A 20203-nucleotide genomic window follows, 5' to 3' on the forward strand; every position below is an offset into this window, starting at 1 on the left:
ACTGAAATTCTGCAGACATATAAATGAGAAACTTAATCACTGAAATTCAGTTGCCAATAAGTTTAACCAGGAATAACAGAGCACATAAAAATCAGCACTTTCATCCTTCCCTCAAGTATCTATCAATAGTAAGAGACAACACAGCATCTCTTAACAAACTTCACCTCCACCAATGTGAGGCAGGTACAACTCTCCTCGTCCTGATGAAGAAAATCAAGGACAGGTTAAAGGATGGGAGGCAACGGAGAAGGCCAGGACTGTAGCTCAATGCTACGCTTTCCATCGTGGACTTCAAAGCCTTAGCCGTAACCTGAAGCTAGAAAAAAATTTAAATAGAAATATGCCTTGATTGTTCTAATTCCAGAAATGACTACATTGGCAAAGAGAACTTACTTTTTAACAACAAACTTGATTTTATTACTTCCACGGACAATCCTTTCAAGTCGTGGAATTCCAAACCAGGTAGGGCTTCGAAAGGGAATTCCTTCTGGCAAGCCTTCTACATAAAGGAACTCGGGGTTCGATTCAAACACGGGGTACGGTACTTTTACTGCCTCTGTGAGTCCAAGAGCTTGAGCTGAAAGTGTAAGAGAACATAACTTATGGAAGGTAAAATTTTACAGACAGTCTTTTAGTTTTGTCTGACAGCAGTCTCTGTTTATGTTTTTAATATATATATATATATATTTTAAATTGTGATATAATGAACATATAATGTATTAGTTTCAAGTGTATAGCATAATGATTTGCTATCTGTATATATTGTCAAATGATCGCCATACTAAGTGTAGTTGACATCTGGGCATTGTCAAATACGTCGTGCAAAAGTTCCCAACAATCTAGCAATTTCCACTTAGTAATATAGGTATTTTGCTTAGTATATTGTGTAAAATTGAAGAAGAAGCCTAAAAAATAAGAGGAACATTTTACCACTTCAAATCAAAGGGATAAATTAATCAAAATTGTCTCCGTGCTCTGGGCAGAAATGAACTACAGCCATTTCACTGCCATACTACCGAAATGGCAACTATCCAGCCCTTGTGTTATCGTCTAGGTGCAAGTTTGCTGTTTAAAAGATAAGAGGGAATTCCCTGGCAGTCCAGTGGTTAGGCCTCTGTGCCTGCACTGCTGAGGGGCAGGGTGCGATCCCTGGTCGGGAACTAAGATCCCACAAGCTGCGCGGGGCACGGCCCCCCCAAAAAAACAAAAAAGAAAGAAAGAAAGAAAGAAAAAAGATAAGAGGTGCATAAGATGCATCTGAGCAGAACTGGTCAAGAGTATTGAAGATTCCTGATCCAGGACACAAACATCAATACCAGTTATTAAAACGACGATGGCAACGCCCCAGGAATATTGATATCACTCCACTCCTTACTTCCTTCTCCATGACAGACACACCCAATCAACTGAAACACTCTTGCTGAGCCTCCTCAGAATCCTCAAGACAGCGCGCCAGGAAACCGCTGTCAACAAATCTACGTTGAAACAGACGATGAAACCTATTTGCCACAGGTGTTAGCCAGGTTACAAGTACAGACAGCGGAACTGAGATTCCTCCCCAACTCCTCCCTTCCTCTCCCACTCTGACACACGAGAAAACGGAATCCAGGAGACAGAAAGTAACTCGCTCAGTTTAAGTAGTGAATGTAGTAGCAGAAAGTCAAACCCAGTTTCTGGGACCTTCTTTCTTTAGGTCCTGAACTGCTATAATGTTCATTCAAAACACTGCCTTTCATTAATGTTTTTAAATTAAGACATAATCACTGTGTTTTACTTACCAAATTTCAAATTAAAAATCTCTTCCACTTGCTTCCGTAGCTTGGTAATTCTGACATTCCAATCTTCTTTGACTAGAAAGGAAAAATAAATCTATTTAACAATGTCCCTTACGGATGCTGACACAAAATTAGACTGGATGCTGTTCTTTCCAGTGATGCTATTTTTAAAAAAATTTAGATATAACTGACATATAACATTGTATAAGTTTTAGGTGTACAACCCAGTGACACTCTTCATAAAATTTTGCTTAAAAGCAAAAACTTCAGATAAGGAAAAGAAGGATTTCCTGCACTTGTCAAATATCAGAAGTACAGGGAGATAGAATTCAAATTTAAGTTTACATTGTAACTAAAGAAGAACTTGTTCGTTAAGTATTTAGAATGAATGGTTTTCAAACACTTTTCCTTGGCGGTACATCCAAGAACCCTCGCAGGGTTGGGAGGACCAGCCATATAAAGGCCCAGGCCTCCTACGCCAGGTTCAGCCAGAGGAGCTTCACTGGCATTTGCTTTCTAAACAGGCATTCCTTGTTTTATCGAACACGTGTGCCTACAGATTTACACAAAGGAAAACGTCACTAATCACAGCAAGAAATAAATGATAAAGTGATTAGGGAGATGTCACTCAGCACTACTCACATCTAGAATCCAGTTTATTTCCTTACCCCTCATTTATAAGACAACCATCCCCTTTTAAATACAACATAAAAATAAAGAAAAAATAAGCTATTGTAAAAGACACGTAGGGTGGCACTTACTTGGGCAGAAAATCGGGGCTTGTTTGGTGGAGCTGAGGATGGAGAGGACGGAGGTAGACTTGGAGACAATGGAGGATGGTTGGAGGTATTGGATAAGGAAAGGAGGGAAAGAGAGAGTAAGAGGAAAGGGTAGAGAGTGCAAGAATCGCACTACGTGTGAAAGTCATTTGTGTCTGTGGACAAGGCGATAGGAAATGTTGGAGAAGTTCTGAAAATACTGCTAAAGGTTGGGAGCCTCAGAAAATCTTTCATTTCCACTTTACTTTTGCTGTGAAAGTACTTTAAAACCTTTTCTTTAAAAGAAAACCCAGCATCTCAAGGGTTTAATATGGTAACTCGGCCATTCGACCAGACAAAGTCAGTCTGGTATAAACCAAATTTGAATATTACTATAACAATATCTAGACTCTCCTTCTCCGAGGTAAAGGGCTTCTGTTAACCTGGTGCTCAGTCTTCCCTTCTGCCTCACCCTGCACTTCCTTCTCTGGTATTTGCTGCTCTAATACAAAAAGATCTCTGTACCATTCTACACAAGAACCAAGTACCTTCTCACTCTTCCCCTTCCAAGCTCAGCTATCTGGCCAGTACCACAACTTTCTCACATGTTGACATCTACCTTTTACCAAATTGAGAACAAAGTGCACCCACGTGTGTTTAAGCATACAACTGTTACCTCAGAGTTAAGTAGATGTCTCTGATGGCAAGGACTAATACAATTCTTCTGTCAGGTACGCTGGGACTTGAATTGGCCCAGCAAGACTAACGCCTGGGTGACTGGCAGACCCAGCAACATTTTGTTGCAATGAAGAAGGACAACCTTTGATTCTTTCCAAGGTCTTCTACGAATGGTAGAAGGCCAAGCATTGTTAATAATTGGGAGAACGGAGAGTCTTTTGATAATAGGCCTGTAACCATCTATGCTAGAAAACAGCAGATCAAGTACTACTGAAAATATTACTAAATCCTCGGAGTAACTTGTATGGTGCCTACAGATCGTTCCAATAATACACGTTTAACATCCTCAATTTGCAGTCATTATTAGAATTGCTCCTAATAGAAGCAGTGATCACATTAATCACAAGCTTGAACTTGAGGTCTGTCTTGCGAAACGAAGACTCATACATAGACTTTCATCGTACTCAGACTAATGCATATTAAAGCGCTACCTTTGGGAATATTTTTCTTTGCATTACTTTGCTTAGCAAAGTCTCTGTCACGTCCAGTCTTCAATTTGTCACCAATATTTTGTTTCTCTGCCTAAATCGAAAGCATTCTGGGGAGCTTGCTGGGTTAACGTTGCTGCTCAACCTGAGAAGTTAAGCCTCAACTCTATCTTCTCCCCGGCAGGATTCTGGGCACAAGATAGTTTGTTTCCCTAGTACAGTATTTCTCAAATACTTCTCATGCCATGATAAACAAAAGATTATACAATCTATTTGGCATACTGGTGACCTTCACCGGTTGCCTCCAGGTACCCTAAAAGCTCAAGAATCAGTATTATAGTTCAGACAAATAACCCCTCCTGTATAGTAGTTCACCTTAGCAATTACAAAAATGATTAACTGCAAAAATGAAAGAGAAGGAAGGAAGGAAGAAAGGAAGGAAGGAAGGAAGGGAGGGAGGGAGGGAGGGAGGGAGCGGGGGAGAGAGGGAGGGAAAAGATTAACTGCAACAATTCAGAAACACCCATTGGTTCTTAGCAACAGAAGTTCCTAAGGTTGTAGAAGATCTACGAGTTGTGGTCACTTTTTCTGACATTATGGAATGGAAAACAAAAAGATGGGAAAGAAATAAAGGCACACTTATACCTCAAAGAAAATAAAACCATTCAGACAACTGAGACCGAGACTTTTAAAGTTCTTTTCTACTGGGCATGATGTCAGCACAGCTGCTGCAATCACAGTATTTGTCATTTTAAAAACAAGGTCCTCGTGAATAGATTAAGGCCTAAATCTGCATGGTCTGGCACATTAGCCACATGTGGGCAACTGAGCGCTTGAAATGTCACTACTTGAACTAAGATGTGCTGTAAGTGTGTAATACACACCAGAGTTTCAAATAAAGAGTGTAAATAAATGAAATGAAAAATGTAAACTAACTCATCATGTATTTATGTTGATTACAGGATGAAAAACAGATTTGGCTACTAGAAAATTTTACATGACATATATGGCTTGCATTTGTGACGCACGTTATATTTCTACTGAATACCACTGGTCTAAATTCAAAGCTCGAGTTCCCCCCAGACTGCTTATGTTCATGTGGATAAATCAAGGAGTGCCTGTATTGACCGTCCACAAAAGACTTTTTGGGTGGGAGGGAGAAAAAAGAGGAATTCCATGGCTGTAAAAGATTAATAAAAGCTTAGAAACTACTTACTTAAGCTTTTAAAAAGGATTTCACAGCTATCTTACCTGGTGTATTCGTTCTTGGCTGAGTAACTTCAGTAGTGCTGTGAGTCAGAAGTTCTGGTCTGTAAAAATACAATTGACATCAGGATGAGAGCATTTAAGCCCACCTTAATTTCCAGTGTGGTTCACTCTACCTTCATTTGCAGTGACAATATCATTTTGGTGACTTTAATTATTCTTAAAGTAGCAATTTACAAAGATTCAGGTGGAACCACCTGTATGTCCTCAAAGGAATTTTAAGCTTAACTTGTGCAAAACAGTTGTGTTTTGCCCCAAAGCAGTTCGACCTCCTGTTTCTGAAACTTCAGATGAACTAGAGCACAATACAAGTAGATATATCTAGCTATGTCACCCTAAAGCATGTCCCAACAAATAGACATACAAATGCACAACCCCCAATCAGCAAGCAAATTCTATCCCAACGACAATTCTTCTTTATTAAATGGGCCTTCTGTTCCCACTCCCTGCCCTCAAATTACCCACTCTGCTATCCTTCAAACTCAAGCCAAAATAACACTCTTAAGGTCCAATTCAAATTATTTTAAGAGGAATCAGCTTTAAAACCTCTTCAATACTCTGCTGACTGTGAAGGACATAAAGCCTTCCTCCACTGGGCCATCTCAGTCTGTCTATCATGCTATGCCCTCAAGGTCATCAATCCTTCCATACAGAATGGTGTGGTTATCCGAACATTCGAGTACATCTGACACCTCCCTGTGCCTACCTACTTAGGTTATTTCCTTTATTTGAACCCCCTTCTTGTGTTCTCTATGCACAAGTGACCAAACTGCATGCCACCCTTGCCTTCTCTCCCAAAGTGTTCAAGTAGCACTTTACTGCATTGATCTATATAATAAGCCTCCCAAGGACAGGATTCCTGTTGGACCCAATTTTGTACATCTGGTGCCTGGTACTACATAGACACTTGCTCAAAAACTGAATCTAAATGTAATACTTTAATCTTAAATATGGAGAGTAAGTCCAACTGGGAGGGGGAAAAGCCCACTTTTATAAAATTAATTTTTTCTTAATGACATTAAATTTGTTTCTGCAAATTATAATCCTACCTTTTAATAACAAATTTAATTCGATTGCCCACTTGAATAATTTTTTCCAGCCTTGGGATTCCATACCACGAGGGACTTCTAAAAGGAATGTTTTCTGGTAGTCCTTCCACATAGAGATCATTAGGATGTGCTTCAAATTTCTGGTAAGGTACAGCCTTGGCTTCGGTGCTCCCTAAGGCTTCAGCTTTACAGAAGAAAAGCAATTCAAAAGACTGGAGACTAAGTTTCCGCTGAAATCATATTTTAATACAATCCATAGCAAAGTATATGTCAACTTTTTAAAAAGCAAAGTATACTCTGAAAACATCAACACCAACTACTGAAATAGACTTAATACAGCAAATGCAAATATTAAATGACCCATGATCAAGAAGTAACTTTCAGTGAATTTAAGTTTCCTGATACTGAGGCCATCTTAATAGCTCTAAGATCTTATTTTTATGTATTCTTTTTTAAAAGATATTTATTTGGCTGCGCTGGGTCTCAGTTGCGGCATGCGGGATCTTTAGTTGCAGCATGCATGTGGGATCTAGTTCCCTGACCAGGGATCGAACCCGGGCCCCCTGCATTGGGAGCGTGGAGTCTTAGCCACTGGACCACCAGGGAAGTCCCTCTAAGATCTTATTTTTAAAATTCTCAGTATCTTTGAGAATAAATAAAGAGAAGAAAATCATGACCAACAATAAAGAGCGCAACTTAAATACTACTTTTTCAAATATCCAGAGGCAGACTTTTGCTACTTAATGCTTCATGAGTACAATAAACTTTTTATTGGCTCTTGCACACTAACTTACTTCAGGCTATACTTTTATCTGTATTGCAACCATGAGATTACTGTTCTTTACCCCTTAAACCTCATCAGTGTACCATTTTCCAAGGAAATAATTCATGGAATGACAAAAATAGTAAGCAGAGGCTGGTTTAGATTAAAAGAGATATATCAAGCAAAATTAAGGCACGAAACTTTATTGTTTAAATCCAGGTTCGAAGCAAAAAGATACTTTTCAGATAAATGAGGAAACTCAATGAAGGACTGGGTAAGAGCAGAGAGACTGTTAATTCTGTCAAGCGTGATGAGGACACTGAGACTGTGTTTAAAACGTCAATGCTGGGACCTCTCTGGTGGCGCAGTGGCTGGGAATCCACCTGCCAACGCAGGGGACACGGGTTTGATCCCTGGTCTGGGAAGATCCCACATGCCGTGAAGCAACTAAGCCCGTGCACCACAACTGCTGAGCCCGTGTGCCACAACTACTGAAGCCCGTGCACCTAGAGCCCGTGCTCCGCAACAAGAGAAGCCACCACAATGAGAGGCCCACGCACCGCAACGAAGAGTAGCCCCTGCTCGCCGTGACCAATGAAAGCCTGCGCGCAGCAACGAAGACCCAACGCGGCCAAAAATAAAATAATATAAATAAAACTCAATGTTGTTCAATGGTGCACACTGAACAAGGAAAATGACACAATGCCTGTGATATGCTTTATGAAATTCCTACAAGGGGAACGAAAGAGGAAAGGATGAACAAAATGTGGAAAATCTTAAAGATCACTGATTACAAAAATGGGTATACGGGAATGCATTGTACTATTTTTCTACTTTTGAATAGGTGTGGCATGGAAATTTTAAAATGTAAAAATGTAATTACTAACCCCTACTATGAAGCCACATCCAAACAGAGCTTGTAAGAAGAAAGATCCAAACAATTTACAAAATATCAGCATTTAAGCATTTATAGGTCTCCCTTGTATTGTGTTACATTTAAATATTTTACAATCTGATGGTTGAAAAAAGAGGGGCTCTTTGAAGAATCTGCATTTCTTTGATTGTTAGTTTGACTTTCCTCTCAAATTCAAAGGCCTTCTGTCTTAATTTCTTCCTTCATTTCATTAGCACCAAATCTGAAGGGCTCAAGTATAGGATCTCTTTGATAAAAGTAAGGAGTGTGTATTTGAAAAACCAAATACAATGTAATTTAGATGATGGCTGTTAAAAGAAATATTCTCTTTTAAAAATATGGTAAAGGCTTTCACACTCACACCTGGGAGTCATATTAATTGTAATTATTCTGTTAAATATAACAAAAAAGAACATAATCCTAATTCTAACAAACTTTCTATAAAATAAAAAAGAACCAAACTGTTGGAGTTGAGAGAGAAACAGCACAAGTTACAGAAAAGAGGAAGGCCAAGTGCATTAGTGTTCATCACATCATCAACAAGGTCTCCCCTATATTAAGTAACCAACCCTCTGTCTCCCTATCCCCCTCATTTTGCTCAATTTTTTCCTGAACACTTAACACCTTCTAATATACTGCACATTTACTGGTTGCTTTGCTACGCATATTTCCCTAAGTTATAAACGAATGCTTCCCAGGGGAAGCATTCACCACCCTCTGTGCTGCTGAGTTCTCAGCACCTGACACACAGGGGGTTCACAGGTGCTGAATGACTACGCTGCTGCTGCTGTACAACCTTCAAGACTTGTGCTTGATACGACAGTCTGATGTTTTCTTCTTTCCCTTTCAGTAACCTTAAAGAAAGCAACAATTCTGCTGGCTTCTCACTCTCTAAAGCAACTCCAGTCCCGAATGACCCACCTGAGGCCACAAGCAGGATTTTGTTGTTTGTCATGTAACAATACATAAACTCTTTTATCTACTTTCTTGGCTCTGATACAATGAGAAAATATTTTCTACAGGCTAATTTTTCTTTCTATGAGTACACTATCTCACCCACAGCTTTCTCCCTCCATGAGGGAAAAGTCAGCTTGCTGGCTGGCAGGCACCCACGATCTAATAGGATTGGCTGTTTCTTACCCCAGGCTGAATTTCTAGAACTAAATGTGAGGCCAAAGTTTAAGCCTGTAAATGTAGATGCACATTATCCTATGTCAGCTACTCATGAATTATGACGACACTGTGGTGGCATCTCAAATGACAAATAAGGTTCATAATCTTATTTCACTAAATGTCTTGGAAATATGATTTTTAAAGTGGTGAAGATTCTCTAGTTTATTGTTCATTAGCTGATTTCTGACCAGATGTACGAGGAGATACATTTTCATTAAGGTCCTATATTCATGTTGGGTGGTCAAGGATACTGATGAGGAAAAACTTAACACTCTGACTTTTTCTCAAGGCTCAGTAATTTTAAAAAAAAACTGTTCCATGTATTTTTTTTTTAATTTGTTATTTACTTATTTATTTTATCTTTGGCTGTGTTGGGTCGTCGTTTCTGTGCAAGGGCTTTCTCTAGTTGCGGCAGGCGGGGGCCACGCTTCATTGCGGTGCGCTGGCCTCTCACTATCGCGGCCTCTCTTGTTGCGGAGCACAGGCTCCAGACGCGCAGGCCCAATAGTTGTGGCTCACGGGCCTAGTTGCTCCGCGGCATGTGGGATCTTCCCAGACCAGGGCTCGAACCCGTGTCCCCTGCATTGGCAGGCAGACTCTCAACCACTGCGCCACCAGGGAAGCCCTGTTCCATGTATTTTTATTTTTTAATTAAAAAAAATTTTTTTGAGTCACACTTTTATTTATTTGTTTGTTTGCCGAGGGGCATGTGTGATCTTAGCTCCCTGACCAGGGATCTAACCCGTGCCCCCTGCTTTGGAAGGGCACAGTCTTAACCACTGGACCGCCAGGGAAGTCCTTCTGAGTAATTTTTAATGACACTGGTCCATTCAGTATTTGTTGAGTACCTGCCCAAGCACCAAGCACTGTTCTACTAATAGCCAAGAGAGACAAGATCTGGGCTGCTGTTTGAACTGTGTTGTAGTGGAAGGAAAACGGTAGCCATCAGTGCTTTAAGAAAAATTAAAGGGTGATGACATACAGTGTGCTTTGTGGTTTATGTTAGAAGGGCAGGCAGTAAAATCTGGCTGCTTTGGGGCACTGACTTTGACTACAGTGACAGACAGCAGTGAAGAAGAAAAAGATATGGATTTGCAGTGTGTTTTAAATGTAGAGTCAGCAGGAGGCCTTGTGGAAATGAAGAAATCAAGCGTGACTGCTAGGGGGTTTGGCTTGGAAGACTAGGTAGAGTGTGGTGCCACTGGGAGGACTGGGAAAGGAACATGCTGGAGGGGGAATCAAGGACTCTATCTAGGACCTGTGACGTCTGAAGAGCTGTCAAGCAGCTGGATGAATACAAAGGTGTGGCGTAAGAGGAGTTTGCAGGGCTAGAAACTTGAATGTGAAAGTCATCGGGAATATAGACAATACACTATTTTTGAGATAGAGTGGGACTATCTGTGGACGGCTCAGGACTGAGCTGTAGAGTAGCACCCCAAAATTTAAAGAATGGACTCAAGGGAGGTACCGACAACAGAATGAAGAGGACAGCCAATAAGACATGAAGAAACCCAGGAACAAACCAAGAGTCAATAACGTTTGAAACTTCCCGAAATAATACTTTAAAATGCTTAAGAAAGGAAAAAAAATAAGACAACTTGTTGAACACTGCTGAAAAGTACCATAAAGCAAGGGAGTTACTTCTGGTAACAAAAGATGTTGCAATGATAAACCAAACCTGAGTATTTTAAGTGTTTAGGGACGCAAGCACAGCAAGCACTACAAACAAGACAACCAAAACACTGCTAACCAGCAGCCTGCCCTCCAGGGACAGACTGCTCCTGGTGGTCCCCTATATCCCACTGTGGTACACTATTAAAAGGTACGAAGACAAAAGGATTCCCAAACTGTGAAATGCCCTGTGCCGAATAACCTGTACACAGTATAAACAACTTAGTCAAGAGTACATGGGTGTCCATTACACTATTCTCTTCCCTTCTGTACAGATTTAAAACTTTTCACAGTATATGTTAAAAAAGCAACAATAAAAGAAAACTGGAGATGACTCATCCATTGTATTTACTTTCTTAAAGCAAAATCTGGAAAAGTTATTCTGTAATATACTTTAGCTAGGGGGGAAATTAAACTTACCAAATTTTTTGCAGAAAAGCTGATCTACCATCTTTCGTAACTTAGTGATTCTGGCATACCACTCTTCTTTTACTGTAAGGGTAATATACACAAATTCTTCAATTTGATGACATTAATCAATTATTAAATGTTACTAAATAAATTATTAAATAGGTGGTATTGTTTTCCTGTTCTAACTAAAATTACTTCTAAGATTTTACAAGGTGTTTATTAAAACAGCGCTGACATTGAATAAAAAGTGTAAGAACTAACAAAACAATAACAAAATGAAAATTCACAATTAATAGTAATTTTACAGAGATACACTAAAAGTGTCACCACTAAAGCTAGGAAATAGAATTCATTTTACTCAAGATCAGCTAGCAGGTGATTTTTGTGATGATAAATTTGGGGCTACAATAATGCTGGCAATCCTTTCATTACACCAACTCTAAGTGATGCAATTTCCATTTCATATCCCCACCCTACTCCCTCCACTCCAGAGCAAAAGAGACTAAGAGAACAGATCATGATTGGATTTCCTTCAAAACACATCTAACCAACAAGTGATGATGCCCATGGCTACGTACTCTAAGAAATAAGTCTTTAACTCCTGGGTATAATGATGGATGATCATTCAACTGATACTAATACAGACTAGGATACTACAGACTAGGATAATAAACTGTTCAATACATTATGCCAGAAAAATTTTGCATCTCAAACACAGAACAGACATGGTCCTTTTATAGTTTATCCAGAAATGTGATGTTTACATTTATTTATAATGGGTTATTAAGAACAAAATGGGTTTATTATTCTAGAGAATCCTGGACAATACTCCTTGTACATCACATTCTGATTTGACATACAATTTGGCACAAGACTGGAGACCTACCTCCTGAAGCTGGTTTATCAAGCTGTAAGTCTTCACGTGTTGAATTCAAAAGTTCATGCCTGAAAGGTGAGAAAAATTACTAAATATTTACCAGATAATATTCAGCAAAAGTAATAACTACTAGTACTTATGTCATATTCAGTCATCAAAGCCAGTTTTTAAAAGACAGCCTGAACTCCTGAGCACAACTAAATCCTAATTTCTTGAGATTTCCAGAGTAATAAAACCAAATGGTAACTGCAAATTGTTTCATAATGTGCTTCACGGAGTGTGTGTACGCACACACACGCACGCGCACACACACACACACACACACACACAGAGTAAACTTTGTAAATCAAAGGTATTTCATAAAAGCATAACACCAAAGGAAGCAAACTGCAAAAATTTTAAATGGGAGTCTTCAATCTTACATTACATTCAAGACAACTTTACTTAAAAACATCTATAATCTGGTTATAAAAACCATATATATTTCAAAAGTAACATTTGCAGGACAGTATACATGCTTTTAAAAAATTCTTCCGAATACACAAACACCCCACAGAATTTGTACAATCTAACTTATGTATCCCGCCTCACTCTATTTTGTTGTAATATCCTGAAGTAACAGGGAAGGGGGAGGAGACAGAGATCACAGAGAAGCATGACCATATATTAACCATAATCTTGAAAATGTTAGGGTTAAGTCAATGGAAGAGCTGTGAAATAAAACATTTGCTGAAGTATAGCATTACCCTTCTAAATAAACATAATAGTTTCTGTTTATCAAGACTAACCACATTATTAACCTTTGGGGAAAGGCTTACAAAGTCCCTTCCAAATGTGAGAGATGGCTTCCCATAAATAAAGACATCGAAAGCACTTGAACAGAACCTGCACAGCATGAGTACCTTGTGGTGAGCTTGCACAAACATTTAAATACCCAAAGATAGAGTTTTATAGGCTTTAAGATCAGCAACCATGAGCAAAATCTATAAAATTATTTGTATGTTTTCCTTAGTTATTCAAATAAAAATTTCAAAACTTCTAACAAATTAAAACGCAAGCACTGTAAGAAAATGACAGTACAAAAGAGTTCTTAGAACAGGCTTATTAATATATTAATATGTAGGGGGGAAGGAGTGGTTATTTGATTCCTGACTAGGACTGGTGTCAGGGTTTTATAACAAGCCTTTTTTGTTTACCATTCAATTTCATGAGAGACTACGAAATATTTACTTATTTATTCATTCTTTCATTCTTTCTTCCTTCCTTCTCATTGCCTTGTTTCCTCATCTGCTAAAAAAAGTGTGGGTGATAATGTAAATTCCTTGACTGTACTGGACACATCGGGCTGAATTGCCATTATTATTATTCTGACTTCAAAGCTTGTTCTCCACACCAGGGTGTCTCAAACGTTAATGAGCACTGGAATCACTTGGGATCCTCATCACATGCAGGTTGGATCCAGTAGATCTAGGTAGGATCTCAGATGTGGTGTCTCTGAAAGCTCCCAGGTGATGCCAATGCTGCTAGTCTGCATGGCTGCCTACCACGTTGTCTCGTGTAAGGAGAGTTTCACTTGAATTGTTCATAGAAAAATGGAGGACAAAATCTTTTAAACTATAATTTATTTGAAAGAAAAATATCTCTTAGCAACAAGTTTCTCTGTGGAGGACAGCTCACCTATTACCTATGGTATTTCTTGGGTCCTTTTTATCCTTAGTTAAATCCTATCATTCCCTTGTTTAATACCAATACAGAGGCAAGCCTGCTTGGTTGTAATCTTTGATCAAGGTGTTTGTTAATTTCCCCACTTTCTCAACAATATCAGAGCATTGCCAGAAAAATGAACATGAATACTTCTGCAAATGACTATCATTCTGCTACTGTTACTGACTTTACTATTTATAGCCCAAAGATACGTGGGAAAAAATTACATCAGTTATAATATGCACGTGACTCAAAAAGACTCATTCCTATTAGAACTTAACATGAAAGCCACGTAATTCAGGGGAAGTGAACCCCGCCCCCACTCCCTGAAGGGTGAGTACTACACGGTCTACACCCATCTTTCCCATGCCTGTGCCTGGCTGAGGAATAAGCACTTGACATAATCCTAACCAAAGAGAAGTAAGGCCATATTCCAAGGTTTCCTTCTCTCAGAGGAACACAGGTAGCTACTGTCCCTCCTAGTAGACATGTCTGGCTGTGAGTGCTGGAACTGTTGCATCCAGCTCACTAGTCTAGTCTAAGGAAACTATCAGCACAAGGAAGGAAGAATCTGGAAAGGAGCAGAAGCAGAGCCCCAAGTATCACTGTTTTATTTATTTTCTAATTTTTCTAACTTTTTTTTTTTTTGGCCGCACTATGCGGCATGCAGGATCTTAGTTCCTGACGGGGGATCGAACCTGTGCCCCCTGCAGTGAAAGCGCAGAGTCCTAACCACTGGACTGCCAGGGAAGTCCCCAAGTATCACTGTTTTAATCATCCTATCTCTGACCCCCTTGCTACGTGAGATAAGAATCTTACTGTAACAAGCCAATTTGAATAAGCATTTTTGTTACTTGGTGCTAGAGACATCCCAACTGCTACCTAATCTCTTCCATGCTGCAATCTCTATTTGCTTTCATGCATGTTTGGCTACAGAATTCAAGGTTCAAATCATTTCCAATTCGAACTTGGAAAGAATGACTTAATAGCGTTACATCCATTACTGCTCAAATCAAGTATATGATATCTGTGTGATTTTCATTCTTTATGATGACATGGTCTTAGTCTCTGGAACCTAATGATTTCTACCTTTATCCTTAGGACACTGAAACTTTATGAAATGTGACCAGGCATATATCTTTATTTTCTTCTCATATCCTTTCTCATGTCTCATATACACAATCATCTTTACAATTTATAATACTAACAATCTTTTAGCCCTTTCATTGAAAATTTTAGTTTAGCAATTATATTTGATAATTTCCTAGACAACTATTCTCCAATTTTTCCTGTTTACAAATTCATCTAATACTTGCTTCATGCATCTAATAGAAAGTTTTCATATATCGACATTTGCTGAAATATGTTGATATATGCCCTCTTAGTTTTTTAAAACTTTTATTGTAATCTTAATAGAATTTTAGTCAGTAGAAATTATGGAAATGTGTGATGTGGCTGCCATTTTTAAACGGAAGCATTTACACTTCCAACTGCTGCACGTAAATTTTTTTTTAAAGCTCCTTGCTACAACCCTTACATCAGTGCTAAAGAATTTATAGCATTCTGCTATTTTTTTCTTTTCATTCTTACTTCTATTGTTTATTTTTATTTTTACAATCGACTTTATTTCCACCTATGCTTTTTAAAATTCAGGCCTAAAAAATAAGACACCGATACTTCAATATTTTCTTTAGCATACGTAGAGAAAAATTGTAAAAGAAAATAACAGTTGTATGCCAGTCAGGCATGGACAGGTGTTCATACTCCAAAAGCCAACCCTGGCATAACTTACATAGACACATTGAAAAGTAGAAATAAAACAACATATAATAACTCAAACTTAATTTAAATATAGCCCTAGTGGTTAGTGAATATTTGTCAACAATATAAAAAGATGCACTAATCAAGAACAAAGACAAAAGTCCAAGAGTCTTACTTCTTTATCACAAAACGAATCCTTTCCTTTGCAAGTAATATCCTCTCAAGGCGAGGAATTCCATAAGTAGATGGCCTTCTAAAAGGGATTCCTTCCGGAAGTCCTTCTACATAAAGATCTTCCACGTGGGACTGGAAAAGAGGGTACGGGATCGTCACAGGACCTTTGGCTTTTATAGCTTGAGCTTTAAGGGTAAAAAGAGAAAGGGAAAATTATGAAATGACAAGGATTAAGCACAGTTTGTAGAAAAGAATAATAATCGAATACATACATATTGCTTTGTAACTTTTATTATCACTGCATCAGAAGCAAAATAGTACAAAAGAACTAAGAGGAAAAGAACACCAAAGGTGCCAGTACTCTACTTAGTCAAAACTGCAATGAAATAATATATTATTTTGAAATAATGTAGATATAGGCAGACTTTCTACTCAAATTTGAACCACAAATGACCCCAGAAAAATATACCAGTTAATTTCAGCTAACACATACAGCATATAATGAAAGAGAAGTAATATTTTAAAAACATAAATGTTCATGTAAAAAGGATTTTTTAATAAAATAACTGAAGCAGAACATTTTTCTGAACTGTAAAAATTCTAAGATTTATTTACCGAGAGTAAAATAATACAACAGCTGCAACAAGCCAAATGCACAAGGAATCTTAAGAATCAAACACAATGAATAGACTTTGATAGTTTTATTAAACAAACTACAAAGAGTCAGTTTTTCTAAACGATAGGGGACATTTAAATATCACTGGGTATTAAACAGTGTAATGTTTATAGGTGTGACAATGGAACTGAGATTAAGACAATGCATTCCTCTCACCCAACTCGGCATTTTACAATTTAGAGTTTTGAGAGGTGAAATGACATGATGTCTTGGACATCAGACTTTTAAAATGTTCTTGCATCACAAAGAGGACAGGAAAGGACAAGAAAGAAAATATTATAAAATATTAAACACTGTTGAACTTGGGTGATGGATATTTAAATAGAGGGTCTCTGGAAGTATGAATTTCATAATAAAAAGTTTTAAAAAGCATCAGTTTACGTTCATCTACAACACAAGCACATTTTTAGCTAGCATTAAGAATTGCACAAACATTTTGATACTAAGTAAAGCAATGCCAAATTCTCCATGACTACATAGCAAACACCACTAATTCTTTCAAAGGTTTCTAGTTCATGTAATTAACATATAGCACAGTTATATAAACTGCTTTCCAGTGAACAGAACAGCACAGATGCTACTGACCTTGCCAGAAAGGTTCCAAAGCAAAAATGACTACGGTTGACTCCCCTCAGCCCCTGCTCCCTCAGGAATCACCTCTCAGAACAGGTCCACTTTTTTGCTGGTATTTTATGTAAAAGTTTATTTGCTAAACATTAATCTTTGTACTCAAGTTTCAAGTGTACCATATTACACATTAATTCTGAGTTAGATTTAATATCCTTTGTTGGTATACTACATCTGAAAATCATATTCACATTTAACAATGAAAATACCTTCCCCGAAGGCAATTACCATTAAAGATGCTTTGAAATTATGAAATGTGAATATTGTTATTATAATTTCACAATGATTGGTAAACATTATTCTCTTATATGCAAAATAATCAAATAAATATATCACCCTCACAAGAAAAGTAAAAACATAACCTTTGCTTCTCTTTATAAGAAACACAGAAATGTATAAAACTGTGATAAGTAAATTACTTTAATTCATAATAGTACTAAATTAAGAACACAATAACAAAAATATAAACAGGAGGCATTTATTACATACTTACATCCCAAGTATTATAGGAAGCACTTCACAAGCACTATCTCATCTATCTCATCAAATCTTCAGAGTAGAGCTATAGTTCTCATGCCTTTCACAAATGGCTCAGAGAAGACTAAGAGAACATGGCCAGACAGCCTGTCCCCATAGCCTGTAATCTTAACCACCACGTTATAGTGCTTCCATGTAGAAAGAATATGTTGTGAGTTTTTACTTTGAAATGGTCTAATTAAAATCACAGGCAATAGGACTTCCCTACTGGCACTGTGGTTAAGAATCCACTTGCCAATGCAGGGGACACAGGTTCGAGGCCTGGTCCGGGAAGATCCCATATGCCACGGAGCAACTAAGCCCGTGCGCCACAACTACTGAGCCTGCGCTCTACAGCCCGCGAGCCACAACTACTGAGCCCACGCACCACAACTGCTGAAGCCCGCGTGCCTAGAGCCCGTGCTCTGCAACAGGGGAGGCTGCCGCCGTGAGGGGCCCGCGCACCGCGGCGAGGAGTGGCCCCCCGCTTGCCGCAGCTAGGGAGAGCCCGCGCGCAGTGGCGAAGACCCAACGCAGCCAAAAGTAAAAATGGATAAAATAGATTTATAAAAAATAAAATTAAATTAAAAATTCACTTAGAGAAATTCAGTAATGCAGGATAGCATTACAGACTTTCAAGTTAAAATTCAGTGTATTATACAATTTTACAGCTTTGCCAGTCATTTGCAAAGAACTCTCCAAATTTAAAAAATCCAACAAAACAGCTATTTTTAAACAAATTTTGCTATTTCTAGGTGAGCATTTGATACCAGATGATAATAAATCTTGTTTCTCTGATTACTATATAAAGGTAGCTATAGGACGTAATACTAAAAGGAAAAGAGAATTTGAGATCTAACAAACTCAGGTATCTATTGAGAGTAGGGGAAACAAGGGCATCTAGATGAATACTAGATTTAACACATCAGGTTTAAGGAAGACTATTGCTTAAGAAAATACTCTTCAATTAAATCTCCAAGATTCAAGATTTTGCACAAATATATAAATAAACTCCCAAACATGCATGCTGAAAGTTTAACATAAATACTAATTGATAATTAAAGAAAGGAAACTTCTTCTAAAGCTTTGTTGTGATCTGGAAAGAAAATTTCTAATATTTGGACAGACACTATCCACTACCCTTCCAGGGACAGATAAGTAAGGAAGGCACAAACACTGCTAGAATGGGACTTGCTCACATTAGATGAACAGTAATTCCACTGTTAAAAAGCTTACGGACAAAACCTTATAGGAATTTTTGAGTTTAGACTTACCATACTTTCTTTCAAACAACTCTTCAACTTGTTTACGCAGGTCAGTAATTCGAGCATTCCATTTCTCTGAAAATTGAGAGAAAGTTAAAACTCAATGATAAATCCCTGTTTGGAGGCACTAATATGTTCTTAAGATGACCCAACATCTAACAACTTATTTTCTATATAATATATCCTGATTTTTAATAATCCACCTGTCTGTATAATTTTACTGTTTTCCTAAGGACTTTCTCTTTTTTGCGGTTCTTATAATTGGTTCAGTGAGAGATTATAGGGTTGTTTAAAGATTATTTTCAGAACACTTCATACTGAGTACCTCTTTTTAAACTTATAAATTCTGAAAAGCAGGAGGGCAGAAAAGACCCGTCAATTAAACACTACAAAGTGAGGAGAAAAAGAGAAAGGTCCCCAAGACTGTGCAGGAAACCTTCTAAAACATGTCTAAGTTGTACGGAAATAAGACTTTATATACAGTTGCAACTTATAATAGCATGCTAAAGAATATATATAAACTTACTATATATATAACTTCAATTTATATTCAGTAATTATGACTAAGACAACTTAAAATATTAAAGTACTATTTAAAAAACGTATAAAGCTAAATGTTCCATCTATTCAAAATAGGGATCACAAACACATCTTGCCACTAATATTTTACTTAGTCCCTTCAAAAGGATACCACTGTGGTTTGATTAGAGGCCAGCAGTTACACAAAGCAAGAAAAATTAATATAAAAATTATATCTGAAATAAAAAAGTGATCTAAATCTCAGACAAATAACTGAATTACTAAGTCATTAACACTGAGATTTAAGTCTACCCATTTTTTTTTTTTGGCCACATTACGGCTTGTGGGATCTTACTTCTCTGACCAGGGACTGAAGCCGGGCCCCAGCAGTGAAAGCATCGCGTCCTAACGACTGGACTGCCAGGAAATTCCCTTAAGTCTACCAATTCTAGTTAACAACAGAAGACACAATGTCTTATGCTTTGGTATACACAAACATGTGTAAGCAGTGTCTGTAAGGTTACTTCAAACTGTCCATGGCTTTCCTCAGCTTAGATTATAAGGCAGTAATATATTTAAGGCATCCTCCCCAAAGAATGCTGTAACTCTTCAGTAACAGAAAAAGTTCGGAAGGAAAAAAAAGAAAAGAGGACCACATTTAATTGAGAACTTACCAAAGTTGAACTCCCTCACTTTCCGTTTGCCGGCATTGGCAGGTTCTGTGACTGGCGGCTGGGGAGGCTCATTGCTCTTTGGTCTCTTGGTAGGTGGAGAATAATCATCATCTTGAAAAAGAAAACTATCATCACTGGAGGAACAGTCTAAGTGAGTGACAGCCACTGCCTGTAAAATCCTCAGCATTCGAAAGAGGTGGGGGGATTTAAATATGATTGGGACAGCAACCGTTATTTCTGTATTGCCATTTTCAGCGTATTTTTTCCCAGTTACATTTCCAGCTTTTCTACTCTTTTCGGAGGTGCTCAAGTGAATAACACTTGTTTTCCTTTGTCTTGCTCCTTTTTTTCAGTCTGCTTAATTTGAATTAAGTCATATAAACTTCCCCTTCTCCTAACTCCTCTCAGAGAGTTGTCTAGAATTACAGTGTATTTTAAGTCTTCCAAGAAAAGGGTTTTAATGGA

General features: G+C 38.0%; 1 protein-coding gene across 7 annotated transcripts in view; it reads right to left on the reverse strand.

The window, feature by feature from the left end:
* Positions 1-20203, reverse strand: part of GTF2I (general transcription factor IIi) — a 96608-nt gene that overhangs the window by 13460 nt on the left and 62945 nt on the right. For all 7 annotated transcript variants that reach the window (XM_036824349.1, XM_036824346.1, XM_036824345.1 and 4 more), the window contains 9 exons: positions 19739-19849; positions 18555-18620; positions 15463-15646; positions 11832-11890; positions 10955-11026; positions 6015-6198; positions 4951-5009; positions 1779-1850; positions 394-577 (listed from right to left, as the gene is read on the reverse strand). In XM_036824349.1, coding sequence (XP_036680244.1) covers positions 394-577; positions 1779-1850; positions 4951-5009; positions 6015-6198; positions 10955-11026; positions 11832-11890; positions 15463-15646; positions 18555-18620; positions 19739-19849 — 991 coding nt within the window. The remainder of the gene's footprint in view (positions 1-393; positions 578-1778; positions 1851-4950; positions 5010-6014; positions 6199-10954; positions 11027-11831; positions 11891-15462; positions 15647-18554; positions 18621-19738; positions 19850-20203) is intronic.

The sequence above is a fragment of the Balaenoptera musculus genome, chromosome 15, assembly GCF_009873245.2.
Source record: "Balaenoptera musculus isolate JJ_BM4_2016_0621 chromosome 15, mBalMus1.pri.v3, whole genome shotgun sequence".
Taxonomy (NCBI): Eukaryota; Metazoa; Chordata; class Mammalia; order Artiodactyla; family Balaenopteridae; genus Balaenoptera; species Balaenoptera musculus.